The sequence below is a fragment of the Schistocerca cancellata genome, chromosome 1 (assembly GCF_023864275.1).
Source record: "Schistocerca cancellata isolate TAMUIC-IGC-003103 chromosome 1, iqSchCanc2.1, whole genome shotgun sequence".
Taxonomy (NCBI): Eukaryota; Metazoa; Arthropoda; class Insecta; order Orthoptera; family Acrididae; genus Schistocerca; species Schistocerca cancellata.
Genome location: NC_064626.1, coordinates 451,614,196 through 451,633,953, shown reverse-complemented (window position 1 = coordinate 451,633,953; position 19,758 = coordinate 451,614,196). Strand labels below are relative to the sequence as shown.

Below are 19,758 nucleotides of genomic sequence, written 5' to 3'. Positions count from 1 at the left end.
CTTCCGAACGAGTGCCTACTTTCTCAAATTTCATGTATCCTGCCATAGTATCACCACACTAGAGTGCTTTTTGTAGCATCTTACTCTACAACCATCATTTTCCAATTGAAAAAAAAGAGCTATAAATATTTTATCATGTTAATATTTCAAAACTCTATTCACGCGTTCTATAAATCCCCTCTGCTATTAAGCAGGAACTGTACAGCTGCCACCTCAACAATGAAACTGCAATATTGGTAGAATTATTACAACCAGCTGCTAAACCTCAGACTTTTTAATTTGCAGCACGTTTTGGTGACTTTTCCCAATTAACACGTGAGATTGGTTGGTTTTAGGGGGTTGAAGGGACCAGAGTTCAAATGCCATCGGCCTCAACACGTGAGAACTTGAGTTCTTAGTTCACCGGCATTGCTCTCGGTAAAATCAAAGAAGTTGGTAATTGTGTAAAAATTATCAAACAGTTCTTTTTAACCGTGAATGGTTATGAATAGGTGGAAAAAGTACACCGAAGAACTCAATGAGGGGGACGATTTGTCTGATATGATTGAATAAGAAACGGGAATGGATTTAGAAGAGATTCGGTATGAGAATCAGAATTAAAGAGAGTTTTAGATGACTTAAGACAAAATAAGACAGACGGAGTAGATTACACTCTAAAATCATTGGCGGAAGTGGTAACAAAAGGACTATGCACGTTGGTGTGTAGAATGTATGAGTCTGGCGGTATACCGTCCGACTAACGGAAAAATATCATCCATACATTTCTGAAGACTGCAAGAGCAAATAAGTGCGAGAATTATCGCACAATCAGCTTAACAGCTCATGAAACCAAGTTGCTGACAAGGATAATATGCAGAAGAATGGAAATGAAAATTGAGGATGTCTTAGATGACGATCAGTTTGGCTTTAGAAAAGGTAAAGGCACCAGAGAGGCAATTGATGATGAAAGCAAGACTAAAGAAAAATCAAGACACGTTCATACGATTTGTCGATCTGGAAAAAGCTTCGACAGTGTCAAATGGTACGAGATGTTCGAAATCCTGAGAAAAATAGGGGTAAGCTATAGGACGAGATGGGTAATATACAGTATGTAAAAGAGCCGAGAGGGAATAATAAGCCGACGAACAAGAACGATGAGCTCGAAATAAAAAGGGCGTAAGGCAGGGATGTAGTCTTTCGCTCCTACTGATCGATCCGCACATCGAAGAACCAATGATGGAAATATAAGAAAGGTTCAGATGTGGTGTTAAAATTCAAGGTGATACGATATCAGTTATATATTTCGCTGATGACATTGCTATCCTGACAAAAAGTGAAGAAGAACCATGTGGTTTGTTGATTGGAGTGTGCATTTTATGAGTACAGAATATGGATTGAGTGTAAATCGAAATAAGGTGAAAGCAAGGAGAAGAAGCGTAAATGAGAACAGCGACCAACTTAACATCAGAATTGATGGTCACGAAGTAGATGAAGTTAGGAATTCTACTACCTTGGCAGCAAAATAACCAACGACGGACAGAGCAAGGAGGATATAAAAAGCAGAGTAAGAATGGCAAAAAGGGCATTCCTGGCCAATAGAAGTCTGATAGTATCTGGCATAGGCCTTATGGTTCAAATGGCTCTGAGCACTATGGGACTCAACTGCTGAGGTCATTAGTCCCCTAGAACTTAGAACTAGTTAAACCTAACTAACCTAAGGACATCACACACATCCATGCCCGAGGCAGGATTCGAACCTGCGACCGTAGCGGTCTCGCGGTTCCAGACTGCAGCACCAGAACCGCGCGGCCACTTCGGCCGGCGACATAGGCCTTAATTTGAGGAAGAAATTTCTGAGAATGTACCGAGAATGTTGAAAATTAGGTGCACTGATAAATAAAGAATGAAGAGGTTCTCCGCATAATCGAAGAGGAAAGGAACATATGGAAAACACTGACAAGAAGAAAGGACTTAGTGATAGGATATGCGTTAAGACGGCGAGGAATAACTTCCATGGTACTAGAGGGAGCTGCAGAGAATAAAAAATGTAGAGGATGACGGAGATTGGACTACATCCAGTGAATAACTGAGGACGTTGGGTGCAGTTGCAGTAACCCGAGATATGACTAATCTTAAACAATTCATAATGGTTGTGGAGCTATGCTTCGTTGTTTCGTTGTCGTCTATGGGCTCCTTTCGTTTCAGTGAATAAGAGACAAACACATCATGTATTTCTGGAAATACCGGATAGATACAGTTAAACTTTCTGAATTTAACTCTTTATAACACGGAAACCACACTTGGTAGCTTTAATGTCAAGGTCATTGGGAAGAGAAATAATACAGAATCAATTCTGTTGAAACACTTTTAATGTGCTGCTACGGTACATCATACCATTACATACGGATACAACTACTGCACCAAATGGGGCTCAGTTTGACGCCATCAGTGTCCAGAAGAGTCTGAAAGCGCAGGATTGCCTTCTGCACAGCAGAACGAAGCATGTCCGTAGGTATGCTGGCTACCTCTGTTGATATGATGCGCTTCAGATCAGCACGTGTGTGAACGTTCCCCTGGTGAACCCCGTCCGTCAGGTAGCCCCATAACAAGAAATTGCAGGGAGTGAGATCAGGTGATCGTGCCGGCCAATCATTTGGACACGATGGGCTGACAATTCGATCGTTGCCAAATGTATTTCGGAGAAGCCGGTGAGCGATGTGCCGTAGGGCTCCATCTTGCATGAAAACTATTGAGTTCAATGCGGCTCTCTCCCGTCGGGCGGGTGTGACATGGTGGCGAAGCTTATCGCAGTAGCGCTGGCGAGTCACACTGCACGTCTTTGGTCCTTGAGCGCCACCCTGCTCAAACAAAAAAAAAAAAAAAAAAAAAAAAAAAGCCAACGATGAACGTGGCCGGGAAGCAACGTCATACGGTGAGGGGTTCACCACACGGAGGAACTTCATGCACAGTGACTGGAGGTGAAGATCTCCACACTCGGCAATTCTGTGTGTTCACCATACCCCTAAGAGAAAAATGAGCTTCGTTTGTGTGGTGTCACCGCCAGATACCACACTTGCTAGGTGGTAGCTTAAATCGGCCGCGGTCCATTAGTACATGTCGGACCCGCGTGTCGCCACTGTCAGTACTTGCAGACCTAGCGCCACCACATGGCAGGTCTAGAAAGACGGACTAGCACTCGCCCCAGTTGTACGACGACTTTGTTAGCGACTACACTGACGAAGCCTTGCTCTCATTTGCCGAGAGACCGTTAGAATAGCCTTCAGCTAAGTCCATGGCTACGACCTAGCAAGGCGCCATTAGCCTTACAGTGATTGTAATTAACCGTATCTGGAGATAGACTCATTTGTATCGTCAAGAGCGATGTACCACAAGGATGAATTAAAGTTAAGTATTCAAGGAGCTGCATACTTTTCTTATAGCATTAATTAAGTATCCTGTTCCAGAATTCACGCCAGCCGGCGTGTGTGTACGCGTGCCTTTCGGCTACCTCAGAGTGGCGTGGCTGTTTTGCTACGCCACAACAGTTTGTCCATCGGATGGTCCAGGGTAGTCCTAGTCAACTTCAGTCTTAGCGAGAAAGTGGAGAGCGAAGTCATCCCGCAGTTGTGTGTCCTGTGGTGCAATCTGCTGTTTTATATGGATATTGTACGGCTATCATTTGAGAATGATTCACAGCACCTTCCATACAGTGGACCATGGCATGTTCGACTATCGTATCACAGCACGCGCGTTGTGTGCCATAGCAACAGCTATTTCATCAACCACCTGTGGTGCAACCGGTCTGCGGTCTGTTCTCGGACCAACGCCCAGTTCTCCAGTTGATTCGAACTTCATCACGCTCCGCACAGCTGGTGGAGAAAGAGGCCCCTTGCGTAATCCTTCCAGCCGGCGATACTCTCGAAGTGCAGCTACAGCTTTACTGTTGTTTTGCTAATAGACATACACCAGTAATGCTTTTGTCTAAGCTCGAGTTGGAAGGTCAACAAGTGCACTGCGACTGGTCAGGTGTGTGAGACTATGAATCACGATGACGTGGTGGCCATAGGTGGAACTGGACATTAGTGCTGTGACGCATGGAAATCATGCACCCCATAGTCTGGACATTGAAATTACCAAGTTTGATACTCGTACGGAAATTAGTTTCGTCTTATAACATGTTAAATAGGAAAACTAAAATTATAACCACCCGGTATATCTCGTTAGAAAAATCTGAAAGGAAATCTAGAGATTCGAGTTCACACGAAGGCTCACCGACATCCGTTTTTCCCGCAAGCTATTAGCGACTGGAACAGGAAAGGGAGAATGTGACATTCGTACACAAAATACCGTGCGACACACCATAAGGCGGCTTTCGGAGTATACATACAGATGTAAGGAAAGGATCTGAGTATGGGAGTGCAAGTGAATGAACAAATGGGGTGGAATCCCTACCATTCAGGCACTTGAGGAATTAATGGTGTAGAGTGGATGTTCACTGGCACTGGCATAAGATAAACGAGTACACAATTTATTTGTAGTTTAAAATCATGTTGTTTCACTGCTTGCATCTCCTATAGGTCTATAATAGGGCTTAAGCCCTCTTGTGGTACAGTCAGGTATGCCGGGTTACTTACCTGTCAGACATCAACAGCATAACAAAAACAACGTGCATACGGTAAGGATTGTGGAAGGAGCTGCACAAGTGGCGCCCACATCGTTCTGCTTTCCTCTTACACTGGTCACGTATACGAAAGTAGAGTGAGACAAGTAACCTTCTGCTAAGCCGGTATTTTCAACAAGCACGGCTCAAACATAGCCACCTGAATCGAGACTGCACTGAGGTGAAGTGATGAGCAATTACCTGTACTGCAAATTTTTCGTAAACAATCTTAACCGAACAGCAGCAATAAAGCGGATTCAAAGTAAAGAACCAAAATAGGCAAGTAAAGAAGAAGTTAGAACCGTTTTACTAGTAGAACGTGCATTATACGGGCGATTGTCAGCGAAGTTTGAAAGCACCCAAAGCAACGTAGTCGCTGTTGCGACAAGTAATTTAATGTAAGACACATGGGGCTACTAATGTCGGGAAACACCCCAAAAGTGGATGACCAATGTTGGAAATGTGACGTCACCAGATGCGGCGCAATGTATCTTACATTAAATTATTCTCTCAGCGTCATCTACGTCGCTTCGGAGGTTTTCACATGCCAATAAGAATCACCCACATACAAACACAGATCGTGCCTGTACACAATTAAGAGGCAATAACCACGTGAAAATGTCACATCACTGAAATCAGGTGATCGTGTGAAGTAAATGACTATGATCCTAATACAGGCAAGGTGAAAAGTAAAATTGTCTTTTAGCAGTTATCTTGGATTGACTGACTATACCACGCAGAAAGCAGCCGCACTAAATTCTCCGCGTTGGAGGAAGTCTGTAAGCCGCTGTCTTGTCTGGGGGATACGGCCCCATTCTAATGTCAATAGGTCAGAAGGCCAAGGTAGGTCAGGGACGAGAGAAATTCCCGTCGCGAGTTGGAGGTGTTCGCTTCCCTCTCTCGTTTCCGGACAGCGTCTCTTTCGCAAACTGCTGCCTCCGCCCTGTGCCCGCGGCAGTGCCTAGTTGCTGCTCCCTCTGCGGCGCATCGAGGCGGTCAGAGGCGGCGGCGGCGGCGGCGGCGGCGGCGGGGCGCAGGTAAAACGCGTGCAGCTGGCGGCCGCCCCCGCGTGTCGGGCGCGGGTGCGGTCGGCTGCGCGCGCTGCAGCCGGCGCTTTGATGTCGCTCTCACGGGTCAGCGGACATGCGACAAAAATTTTGACGACCGCGCGCGCTTTTTACTGGCGCTGCTGACCTTCGCGATCCAATGCACTCGCCCGGCTGCCGTGCCCCAGGCGCCTGCCGCGTGCCTTGCTCCGGTCGCGCGCCTCCGCTCCTCTGGCGTTCATTCAAGCCGGCGAGCACCCCGCGCCCTGTGGAGCCGACAGTGGCGCGAGTGCGCCTGCCGACAGGCTCACAGCAAGCGCCAACGTAACAACGCGAGTACTTAGAAGGAAGGTCAGCGTTGGCCGTAATATTGATGGTTTATTGATAGCGAAATCGATTTTCACCAGTAACCAAAGCTAAGAAACGATCGTTTCTAAACTTTGGTTGCTGATAATAACTTGATGCCAGTGCCTATCTACATCTACATCTACATCTATACTCCGCGAGCCACCTTACGGTGTGTGGCGGAGGGTACTTATTGTACCACTATCTGATCCCCCCTTCCCTGTTCCATTCACGAATTGTGCGTGGGAAGAACGACTGCTTGTAAGTCTCCGTATTTGCTCTAATTTCTCGGATCTTTTCGTTGTGATCATTACGCGAGATATATGTGGGCGGTAGTAATATGTTGCCCATCTCTTCCCGGAATGTGCTCTCTCGTAATTTCGATAATAAACCTCTCCGTATTGCGTAACGCCTTTCTTGAAGTGTCCGCCACTGGAGCTTGTTCAGCATCTCCGTAACGCTCTCGCGCTGACTAAATGTCCCCATGACGAATCGCGCTGCTTTTCGCTGGATCATGTCTATCTCTTCTATTAATCCAACCTGGTAAGGGTCCCATACTGATGAGCAATACTCAAGAATCGGACGAACAAGCGTTTTGTAAGCTACTTCTTTCGTCGATGAGTCACATTTTCTTAGAATTCTTCCTATGAATCTCAACCTGGCGCCTGCTTTTCCCACTATTTGTTTTATGTGATCATTCCACTTCAGATCGCTCCGGATAGTAACTCCTAAGTATTTTACGGTCGTTACCGCTTCCAATGATTTACCACCTATGGCATAATCGTACTGGAATGGATTTCTGCCCCTATGTATGCGCATTATATTACATTTATCTACGTTTAGGGAAAGCTGCCAGCTGTCGCACCATGCATTAATCCTCTGCAGGTCTTCCTGGAGTACGTACGAGTCTTCTGATGTTGCTACTTTCTTGTAGACAACCGTGTCATCTGCAAATAGCCTCACGGAGCTACCGATGTTGTCAACTAAGTCATTTATGTATATTGTAAACAATAAAGGTCCTATCACGCTTCCTTGCGGTACTCCCGAAATTACCTCTACATCTGCAGATTTTGAACCGTTAAGAATGACATGTTGTGTTCTTTCTTCTAGGAAATCCTGAATCCAATCACAAACCTGGTCCGATATTCCGTAAGCTCGTATTTTTTTCACTAAACGTAAGTGCGGAACCGTATCAAATGCCTTCCTGAAGTCCAGGAATACGGCATCAATCTGCTCGCCAGTGTCTACGGCACTGTGAATTTCTTGGGCAAATAGGGCGAGCTGAGTTTCACATGATCTCTGTTTGCGGAATCCATGTTGGTTATGATGAAGGAGATTTGTATTATCTAAGAACGTCATAATACGAGAACACAAAACATGCTCCATTATTCTACAACAGATTGACGTAAGCGAAATAGGCCTATAATTATTCGCATCTGATTTATGACCCTTCTTGAAAATGGGAACGACCTGCGCTTTCTTCCAGTCGCTAGGTACTTTACGTTCTTCCAGCGATCTACGATAAATTGCTGATAGAAAGGGGGCAAGTTCTTTAGCATAATCACTGTAGAATCTTAAGGGTATCTCGTCTGGTCCGGATGCTTTTCCGCTACTAAGTGATAGCAGTTGTTTTTCAATTCCGATATCGTTTATTTCAATATTTTCCATTTTGGCGTCCGTGCGACGGCTGAAGTCAGGGACCGTGTTACGATTTTCCGCAGTGAAACAGTTTCGGAACACTGAATTCAGTATTTCTGCCTTTCTTCGGTCGTCCTCTGTTTCGGTGCCATCGTGGTCAACGAGTGACTGAATAGGGGATTTAGATCCGCTTACCGATTTTACATATGACCAAAACTTTTTAGGGTTCTTGTTTAGATTGTTTGCCAATGTTTTACGTTCGAATTCGTTGAATGCTTCTCTCATTGCTCTCTTTACGCTCTTTTTCGCTTCGTTCAGCTTTTCCTTATCAGCTATGATTCGACTACTCTTAAACCTATGATGAAGCTTTCTTTGTTTCCGTAGTACCTTTCGTACATGATTGTTATACCACGGTGGATCTTTCCCCTCGCTTTGGACCTTAGTCGGTACGAACTTATCTAAGGCGTACTGGACGATGTTTCTGAATTTTTTCCATTTTTGTTCCACATCCTCTTCCTCAGAAATGAACGTTTGATGGTGGTCACTCAGATATTCTGCGATTTGTGCCCTATCACTCTTGTTAAGCAAATATATTTTCCTTCCTTTCTTGGCATTTCTTATTACACTTGTAGTCATTGATGCAACCACTGACTTATGATCACTGATACCCTCTTCTACATTCACGGAGTCGAAAAGTTCCGGTCTATTTGTTGCTATGAGGTCTAAAACGTTAGCTTCACGAGTTGGTTCTCTAACTATCTGCTCGAAGTAATTCTCGGACAAGGCAGTCAGGATAATGTCACAAGAGTCTCTGTCCCTGGCTCCAGTTCTGATTGTGTGACTATCCCATTCTATACCTGATAGATTGAAGTCTCCCCCTATTACAATAGTATGAGTTTAATTTGTACACCTCAGCACTGAAGACGATCACTACGTGATTGAAAATCGATTTTGCTACCAATAAACCATCAATATTACGGCCAACGCTGACTTTCCTCCTAATTTCACATATATGGTCGTTGTGTACACAGCACTCCATGGAGTCGCCAATCAACGCTAGTACTGTTGTGACAGCACGCTGAGTGCAGCATTGCACGCCAAATAAATGACAGTACCTCCAAGGTCGCTACGTAACTACAGGTAAAAGTACACCAGTCCACTACAGATAACTTAGACTCAAAAGCTCAGGTTCAAAGTTCCTAATTCAAAGTCTTGCAAAGCTAGGCAGCTACCTGGATGTACTCATAAACCGGAATGGATATCTGGATTACCAACGGCATGACGATGCAGAAAACAATAGAAATCACTGCATTAAAGACCCATTATGTGGATAAAATAGGAAGTTCACTGAGGCTTTTTTTGGATGATGCTTAGTATGTCGAAAGGTTGTAACAATGGAAATTTGTACTGAACTGCAGGAGGAACTGCAACGAATTGACGCATGGTGCGGGGAATGGCAATTGAATCTCAATGTAGACAAGAGTAATGTGCTGCGAATACACAGAAAGAAAGATCCTTTATTATTTAGCTACAATATAGTAAGTCACCAACTGGAAGCAGTTAACTCCATAAATCGTCTGGGAGTAGGCATTAGGAGTGATTCAAAATGGAATGACCATATAAAATTAATAGTCGGTAAAGCAGATGCCGGACTGAGATTCATTGGAAGAATCCTAAAGAAATACAGTCCGAAAACAAAGGAAGTAGGTTACACTACACTTGTTCGCCCACTGCTTGAATACTGCTCGCCGGTGTGGGATCCGTACCAGACAGGGTTGATAGAAGAGCTACAGAAGATCCAACGGAGAGCAGCTCGCTTCGTTACAGGATCATTTAGTAATCGCCAAAGCGTTACGGAGATGATAGATAAACTCCAGTGGAACACTCTGCAATGGAGACGCTCAGTAGCTCGGTACGGGCTTTTCTTGAAGTTTCGAGAACATACCTTCACCGAGGAGTCCAGCGGTATATTGCTCCCTCCGACGTATATCTCGCGAAGAGACCATGAGGATAAAATCAGAGAGATTAGAGCCCACATAGAGGCATACCGACAATCTTTCTTTCCACGAACAATACAAGACTGGAATAGAAGTGACAACCGCTAGAGGTACTGAAGGTACCCTCCGCCACACACCGTCAGGTCGCTTGCAGAGTATGGATGTAGATGTAGATCCACAAGACACGTGGCTTATAATTGAAAAAATGCTGATGATGACCTCTCCATTGGAAAAAAGATTCCGGAATAGTCCTCCATTCGCATATCCGGGAGGGGAATGCAAAGGGGGGGGGGTGACCACGAGCAAAAGATTGCAAAAGATTGAATAACCAACGAAAGGTTAACGCTCTACTAGTCGGAGTGTGTAGTGTAAGACGTTTAAACGTGGTAGGAAAGCTAGAAAATCTGAAAGAGGAAATGCATACGTCCCGTCTAGGTACAGGTAGCGAAGTAAAATGGAAAGAAGACAAGGATTTCTGGTCAGATGAGTATCGGGTAATATCAACAGCAGCAGAGAATGGTATAACAGGAGTAGGATTCGTTGTGAATAGGAGGGTGGGCAGAGAATGTGTTACGGTGAACAATTTAGGTACAGGATTGTTCTCATCAGAATCGACAGTAAACCAACGGCGACAATGTTAGTTGAGGTACACATGCCAGCGTCGCATGCTGAACATAGAGAGACAGATAAAGTATATGAAGATACTGAACGGGAAATTCAGTACGTAAAGGCAAATGAAAATCTAGTAGTCATGGGGGACTGGAATGTGGTTGTAGAGCAAGGAATAGAAAAAAGTGTTACGGTGTAACATGGGCTTGAAACAAGGAATGACAGAGGAGAAACTAATTGAGTTCTGTAATAAATTTCAGCTAGTGAGAGCTAATAGATTACAGCATGGTACTGCAGATATTCCGACAACATACTGGATTGTAAGGTGTGCCAAGGAGCAGAAACAGACTCAGATAACAATTTAGCAGTGATGAAGAGTGGGAGGAGGTGCAAGAGACTAGTGAGGAAGAATCAGTGTGCAAAGAAATGGAATACGGAATTACTACGGAATGAAGAGATAAGCTCGAAGTTTTCTGAGGCTGTAGATACTGCGATAAAAAACAGCTTAGTAGGCAGTACAGTTGAAGAGGAATGGACGTCTCTAAAAGAGACAGTAACAGAACTGGAAAGAAAGACATAGGTACAAATGAGGAGACAGCGAAGGGGCCAAACGTAACAGCAGGTACGCTCCAGTTGATCGATGAAAGGAAGAAGTACAAAAATGTTTAGGGAAATTCAGGGATAGAGAAATACAAGTCGATAACGATTGAAATAAACAGGAAGTGCAGGGAACCTAAGACGAAATGGCTTCATGAAAATTAGGTGGACTGATAAGGTAAGGAATGAGGAGCTTCTACGCAAAATCGGAGAGGAAAGGAACATGCGGAGAACATTGACAAGAAGAAGGGACTGGCTTATTTTTCTATGGTACTAGAGGAATAATGATTTCCGCAGTGTCGTACAAGTACATATGCTACTGATTTTTTCCCCCACCTTGTCACTTAACTTGTAAAATTTGGAACTGCTTCAGTACATATAACACGTCAAGGTTCGATTCTGTAGCAACATGTTCACTTAAACACCTCGTAAACTGTTGGGACTAAAGCGCCACACATCCGCCAATGTAATTTAACTACTCGGCAGTCTGTTTCCATTCTGAACACATGTCTGCTATATTATCTGGTAGATAGTTCATCTCTAAGAAAGACTGAGTGAGAATGCTGCTACCGGACACAAGCATACTTGAATGACATACAACATAAGTACCTGCAAGTGAGACACGTAAACAGATAAAATATCTACAAATATTATTTGGAAAGAGCTGCTGTAAAAGCAAATAACTCTGGGTTATTGTTCGCTGTTGAAGTTGAATGTGTAGTAGGCAGTTCAGCTTTGAGATTTGAAAAAGTCTGTTACAAAAATAGTAAATTTGATGCGTATTGTATTATTATTGATAGCAATTTAAATCTGTCGGAATTCAGAATGTCCTTGGCGGAAAACTTTAATTATGGAACTGTGCAATCAACAGACAAGTAAATGATTCATGATTGCAATAAAGTTAATGCCAGCACTGAAGAACGAGTGACGACTTGCCTTGAAATGACGCAGCTGTAGACAGTTTCGACTTCAAGTGGTTAGGTGATCGTAAATGCCTCTACTTTTTCACGAGAACTATAATAATGCAAGATCACAGAATCAATAGGACGAAATTGTTGAACATTGATCCCTACTGTCTTCACAATAACGTCAATCGAATTATAGCACACTGTATATGACAACTGTCTAAAGTTCTGACTTTCAAATTGCCAGCACAAATGGAATTTTAATTTGAACTGTTACTGGAACTGTTAAAAGGTAAACTGAAAACTGACGTGAACCTGTGTAACGCAATATATTTTCAGGAGGTGGTACCTTGCAGCTCTCATATATTTGCAAAACGTCGTATTCCCGCCTTGAGCTGCTATTAATGAAGCATTTTATTGCGACAAGCAGCTTCAGTCGTCTGACCACCATCGTAGATTCGTAAAAGTACTCACAGCATACCGCCAAGCGTAATATAAAGTCGTTATCGTCAGGTGATAAAAATATGACTAATACAAATTACATCGTTGCTGATCGTAAGACGACTGAAACTGCTGATACAAGTAAAGTTCTATAAAGTTGTGTAAGCAGCTCAAGGCCATAATATGATATCTTTCAACTATGTAACACACTTCGCTAATATTTGTCCACAGGAGTTTACTTTTTTGTTGCTACACAGCAGTGAAATGTGGGCCGCTTCCTAGCTGAGGCGAGTGCTGCATGGTCTCTGAATCCGACGCTCCACCGTCTCGCCGACCGGCGGTCCGTCAGAATACACTACGAATAAAACCTCGTTGGTCCAAAAGCAGAACGGGACAAGGCCAATCGAGTTAATTCAATACTAGGAACGCAGATTTCCATAAACACCAACGGAGGATCGGCCGAGCACCAACCCCGACGCGCAGTCCACCCGTTTATTTTTCACTTCGCCAAAATCAAACCGTTCTGGAGCTCGGCCCCCCTCATATTCCAATACAGTTTTGAGCATAGCAAACCGGAATATGGAAAGCTCACAGGTCGTTGCACTTATAAAATCCACTTTCACTCGTAGTCACAACATACAACAGCTCAAATGGTTCAAATGGCTCTGAGCACTATGGGACTCAACTGCTGTGGTCATAAGTCCCCTAGAACTTAGAACTACTTAAACCTAACTAACCTAAGGACAGCACACAACACCCAGCCATCACGAGGCAGAGAAAATCCCTGACCCCGCCGGGAATCGAACCCGGGCGTGGGAAGCGAGAACGCTACCGCACAACCACGAGATGCGGGCACAACAGCTCATCATCGCTCGTCAACTACCTCTCAATTTTCCTAACGGACCGCACCCGAAGCTCCTAAAATTTCAACCAAACTACGTATATACATGAAATTAACATTACACTATAAATAACAGTATTTATTCCACATAATACATTACACTGCATCTGCACACAGAAAATCGTTGGAAACCAAGATAAGGAACGTTAACAGAGAAACGAGAAAAAAACACCAAAAGGAAGAAATACTGACTTCATTAATGTTTTACAGACTTCTAAACAGTTAGTAGCAGTAGATGTGCAATGACATACACCAAATAAATCCGCTACACTACTACGGTGTCGGGCCCATTGTATGCCATGAGGCAATGTCCCTGCTGGTACCTGTGACCCGTTGCCGTCACGAAGCCAACACTGTGTCCCACAACGGAATCTATGTACTTCATCTGTATGCGTCTAAATAGAGTGAATGTATGTTCAAGTCTGAGGACATTTTCTAAGCGTTTGCGTAGCGTGTATATGAGGCGGGACGTGGGGATAAGTCCGGTATTTACCTAGCAGATGTGGCAAACCGCCTGAAACCACATCCCGGCGCACGTCGTCAGTCCGCGAGGCGGATTCGATCCGGAGCAGACTCGCTTTCCTGCGCCCCGCAAGCGGCGCTTTAGTGAGGTCGGATATCCGAGGTACAGTTGTCATAGGGTGACTGTCCAGAATGATGAGATTAAGAGCTTGAAAAAGGCAGATCGCATAATCAGCTGATAATGTGGAACAAATTGCGAATGTGATACAGCGAAGGTGTAAAACGGAACTGTCTTTAAAAAAATAGCACATGATACGAAAAACGTATTGAGAAATGCTTACAGCCGGCCGTTGTGGCCGAGCGCTTCTAGGCGCTTCAGTCCGGAACCACGCTACTGCTACGGTCGCAGATTCGAATCCCTCCTCGGGCATGGATGTGTATGATGTCCTTAGGTTAGTTAGGTTTAAGTAGTTCTCAGTCTAGGGGACTGATGGCCTCAGATGTAAGTTCCATAGTGCTCAGAGCCATCTGAACCATTTGAAATGCTTACAGCCTTGTGCTCTTGCGGATATTCTGTGGCTAAAGCAACTGCGGGCCAATATTATTGCTAGTTGTGCAACGTGATACCCCGAGGACAACGATGTGCAGCGGCGACAGGAAAGTTGACTTCTTGCCACTGCAAGGACGCCGCAGAGCCAGCGCAGGCAGTGACTATATACGAGCGGTGTTCAATAAAAAATGCATATATTTTTTTTCTCGGCCAGTTTCGACTGAAAAGCTGCGGAATTTGTTGTGCGACATCGTGGAATGTTCTCGCTTCAGGCCCTATTGTTTCATGAACTTCCAGCAGGTGACGGTGCTATACGTAGCCTTCAAACTGGCGTCTGTGCAGGAGGTGCGTTCCAAACAGAGAGTTGTCACTGAGTTCCTTTTGGCGGTAAACAAGAGAATCGCAGATATTCAGAAGCGCTTCCAGAACGTGTACTGAGACCGGAAAATGAACGAAAGTACGGTGAGTTTTTGGGCGAGGCATCTGTTACAATCGCAAAAAAAACTACATTGGACTGTTCTTCATCATCCATCCCACAGCCCGGACTTCGTACCTTCCGATTTCCATCCGTTTTGGATCAATGAAAGATTCACTCTACGGGGAGCAGTAGGTAGATTATTGGGAGGTTATTGACGCAGCAAGAAGTTGGCTCTTACGTCGACTGGTAGAGTGGTACCATGTAGGCATTCAGGCCTTCCCAGGAAGGTGACGTAAGGCCGTCGCACTGCACGGAGTTTATGTTGAGAAAAATGGTTTTGGAGCCAAAAGAATGGGGAACAATATGGCGCAATGGAATTCACAGTAAAGCCAACCTACAGAAAAAAGTGTTCCACTACTTACTGAACTCCCTCCTTGTACATATATCTCTGGGACGTTTCAGGCAACGACCGGGGATGGCCATGGAGGTATGCCGAAGGATAATTCCGGGGATACTGTCACTGTAAGCCAGGGGGACGGAGATCACAGCGAGAAGAGGTTGCCTGGGACGACTGGTAGAGTGGTACCATGTAGGCATTCAGGCCTTCCCAGGAAGGTGACGTAAGGCCGTCGCACTGCACGGAGTTTATGTTGAGAAAAATGGTTTTGGAGCCAAAAGAATGGGGAACAATATGGCGCAATGGAATTCACAGTAAAGCCAACCTACAGAAAAAAGTGTTCCACTACTTACTGAACTCCCTCCTTGTACATATATCTCTGGGACGTTTCAGGCAACGACCGGGGATGGCCATGGAGGTATGCCGAAGGATAATTCCGGGGATACTGTCACTGTAAGCCAGGGGGACGGAGATCACAGCGAGAAGAGGTTGCCTGGGACGACTGGTAGAGTGGTACCATGTAGGCATTCAGGCCTTCCCAGGAAGGTGACGTAAGGCCGTCGCACTGCACGGAGTTTATGTTGAGAAAAATGGTTTTGGAGCCAAAAGAATGGGGAACAATACGGCGTAATGGAATTCACAGTAAAGCCAACATACAGAAAAAAGTGTTCCACTACTTACTGAACTCCCTCCTTGTACATATATCTCTGGGACGTTTCAGGCACCGACCGGGGATGGCCATGGAGGTATGCCGAAGGATAATTCCGGGGATACTGTCACTGTAAGCCAGGGGGACGGAGATCACAGCGAGATGTGGTTGCCTGGGAAGAACTGGCGATAAAGCGGAGCACTGCATGGAGATAAGCTGTGGATTCAGTGTCCTAGTTCTGCGCCAGATGTGTGTGACCTCATCTGATCGCCTCACAATTCAGTGCAACAGTATAGCATGCAACGGCTATAGTGGCTATAATCTTAGACCATGTCACCCAGTTAGGCGCTGGAACTGAGAAGGATAATAAAATCTGTGTATCTGTTCAAGTCCCGCCCGCAGATCAGCAGTAGTAAAAAGCGCACGTGATCGTTTAAATTTTTGTCGCTGCCGACTGCGGCAGTCATGGTTGAATATGGTGAAGGAAATACCAGGGGACGTCAGTGAGTAAGTTCAGCGCTAAGATCATTGAGCTATGGCAGTGGCGAATTGCCAGAAGAGATTACATGTTCTGGGTTTTCTGCAGACACAGTTCTGCTGCCGTACTGGTAACAACTGCACCACATTGCTGGAGTGAGGTCGCGCGACAACTGGAAACGTACTCCCTATTTTAAATACGCGGAATAGTATGACCCTTGTGAGCAAAAGGCATAAGTTGCACACAGATTCAGCGTGATATTCTAACGGTACTCGACCAAACGCAACGTCGCGTCCAGCCATAGCGAAACAGTTTGATCAAGGGCATAAAAGACGTGCGTGATGCTGATAGGGAAGGGAGGCCATAGACATCGTCCACGGACGATAATGTCCAGGCGATAAAGGAACTGATACGCTACAGCCGCGGTTCTCAAATGCCTTCGTGGGCTAGGAGCGGATTTCTATCGTCGAGGTTCAAAAATGGCTCTGAGCACTATCGGACTTAACATCTATGGTCATCAGTCCCCTAGAACCTAGAACTACTTAAACCTAACTAACCTAAGGACGTCACACAACACCCAGTCATCACGAGGCAGGGAAAATCCCTGATCCCGCCGGGAATCGAACCCGGGAACCCGGGCGGGGGAAGCGAGAACGCTACCGCACGACCACGAGCTGCGGACTATCGTCGAGGAATTAGTAGGACAATCCCATTGTTGTTTACAGAGACTTGATCACTATTTTGAAAGATAGTATCATGTATGTACGTCACTTTGAAGTGAAGTGCAGTAGCCATTAAAACTCTCTTGGCCTGCTGTAATATTGTCTATCTTACTTTTTGAAATCTGCTCATAATTCTACCAAACAAAAAGTGAAGAACTTTTTTAATATCGTTAACATGTACACGCTCCAGTCACATTAATGTGACCACCGCCTATGTTGGACTTGAAGGGCAATAACCAACCACAGACGGTAGGGGGCAGCACTTGCAGTGAAAGGCTTGTACAGCATGTCGGGGAGACACGGGGGGCAGTGTAGTCGATGGCGTAATGCGGAAACAAAGCAGTTTACCTGACATCCAAAATGGCATTCGGTCCAAGGGTGGAAGAATTTCCGAAACGGCTAAGTATGTGAACAGCAAGCGTGCCGCCGCACTATACTATCCATGGCAAAATGGCGCTATCCAAAATGTGGATCGAAGAACTGTGGTGCCATCGATGACAGCGATGAACGGCAGCTGCAGAAATACGTACGGACGGATAGAAATGCAGCTGTTAGCAACTGATCGACCAAATTAATTCAGGGACTACTAAAAGTGTCTCCTCAGCGAACGTCCAGCGAACGTTGCTGCGCATGGGCCTCCTCAGCAAGTACCTGGTTCATGCAGCCAAGCTGACTGTTGTTCATCAATGGCTCGAATTTGCACGCCAGTACCGCTACAGGACGGCAGGTGGCGACAGGTGTCATATTCACATGAATGACGTTTTATGCTCCGTCAGACAGATGGCCGTTGGCGTGCTATGTGTGAATGGTCTGAAAACAAACAATGAGGCAGCGTTATGGTCTGGGGAATTTTTTCGTGGCACTCTTTGCGTGACCTCTTCATTCTGAAAGGCATAATGGACCATAAAAGGTATGTATCTATTCTAGGGAACCATTTCCACCCCTACATGGTGTTTGTTTTTCCTCGGCCTGACGGCATCTAGCAGTAGAACAACGCAACATGTAACACAGCTCGCAATACGTGCTTCCTTCGAAGAGCACCAGGATTACTTCGACACTCAATAAATCAGTCCTCACCAAGACATCACTTTCGATGTGAAGCAGCAGCATTATACTGACACTTCGTTTTCCGTACTCCCGTGGCCACCAAACTCCCCGTATTTAAAACCAATAGAGAATCTGGTGGATCACCTCGATTGGGTCGTTCGCCCCATGGATCCTCAACTGAGATACCGAACTCAAATGGCGACCGCACCGGAGTCGCTATGGTTGCGCTTCCCTGTCGGTACGTTCCAGAGCCTCACTGACTATTTTCCTCCACATATCTCGCTGCAAAAGGCTGTTACTCAGGCCTGCAGATGTCTCAGGCTACTTCACAGGTTTACTCTGTAAAGATATATTTTTAAGCTTCTCAGTAAATGTGGGTAGGTGCCATTGACTGGTTTGCCATATAGGGGAAGTGTTAGGTTGAACCTTCACTGTTTTATTCTCGCATATGTCAATATCACACCCTACATGATCAAGCCACAGGAGGACGTGAAAAAGGCAACTGAAAAAGCGTAAGGACTCTTCGCTGCTTCGGATCACATTCAAATTTTGTCGAATGGTTTTGAACGGTTCCTAGTCGCACAAGAGCAAAAGTTGCGGTCCTGCTGCAGTCCAAAGGGGTACGATCACATTGAATGGGAGTGCCGCCATACAATGTCCATTGAGAAGGACTAAAACGTCTGAAGGTGTCAAAAGTGTTAAAGGTTGTCAAAGAACGTCTTGCTTTTGCTGACCGCAATGGAAACTGCCGTTTGGACAGCTAAATGTGTGGGAATCAACGTCCAAGTAAAGGGGTGCTTCAATTGACTATTGATGCCCATTATGCCACCGCCTGAGGCCTTGTCGTTTCGATTCTGAGCGGTGGGTTGTCTGAAATGGTTTTCCCAAAAGAAAATTGCTTCATTTCATTGCTGGGCATCGCAGTTCTGACCTCCATCGCAGAGGCGTCGAAGGATGGGGTGACATGTGGGTGAGGCGATCTGTGTCGATCTTCCCCATCGCCAACATGTCCAGGGTGACGTCAGGCAGAATTTTGGTGAAATTTGGCGTCAATATGTCATCATTAACCAACTTTAGGCATTACATGAACTGACATCTGGCCTTTATTCTCGCATTTGTCGACACCTTAAAGTCTGAAGCGTCTTAGAGCCGAACGGTGACGTCGCAGGGCGTCATGGTTTTGTACAATTACAGAGGAATGCTGTGGAAACTTTTGAGCCAAAATTAAAACTTTTGCGTCGGAATGTAAGAGATTTACGAGATTCCAAAAAAACTAATTCTTTAATTCTGTTTCAGAGTGTAGTTTGGCAGCTTGTTCACTGGCGTGTTTTTGCCACAAAAATGACAATTTATTAACGGTTTTGTTAGTGGACTATATCCCTCGCAATGGTTCCCTGCAGTGAAGCGTTCACTGATGCATCCGCAGGCAGACGCATTAGTATTCTGCCAGGAGTAGGTGCTATTAGCGAAGCGAAAATAGCTCATCGAGAGTCCCTCCGTTGGTGAGATACGCGTGTAACATGCAAAGCCAGCAGCCACACAAAGTGTCGCCCAATGTTTATAGAACGGGAGGCTGCACTCTGTAGTCACTGAATTTTCATGTACTTGACATGCGCAAGCGTGCTAAACTAGAAGCACACGTCAAACCTTCTTTGCCATTAGCTACAAGCACAGTATCTATGTTCTCTCTGCAGTATACAAGACCATGGTTTTCTCCCTTTAAAATGCAATCACTCGGTGACAATGATCGCAGTTAGAATGGTTCGAATGGAACACCATTACGTAGACGTCACATTTTTTTTTTTTTTTTTTTTTTTTTGTCATCAGTCTACTGACTGGTTTGATGCGGCCCGCCACGAATTTCTTTCCTGTGCTAACCTCTTCATCTCAAAGTAGCACTTGCAACCTACGTCCTCA

At 45.2% G+C, this 19,758-nt stretch overlaps 1 protein-coding gene across 1 annotated transcript in view; it reads right to left on the bottom strand.

The window, feature by feature from the left end:
* Positions 1-5,487: 5,487 nt before the first annotated feature.
* The window catches only part of LOC126182190 (protein enabled homolog), a 171,990-nt gene continuing 157,719 nt past the window's right edge, over positions 5,488-19,758 (bottom strand). Inside the window, exons 3-4 of the mRNA XM_049924833.1 lie at positions 5,834-5,951; positions 5,488-5,740 (exon numbers count right to left, since the gene is read on the bottom strand). Of these exons, the coding sequence (XP_049780790.1) occupies positions 5,488-5,740; positions 5,834-5,951 (371 nt within the window). The remainder of the gene's footprint in view (positions 5,741-5,833; positions 5,952-19,758) is intronic.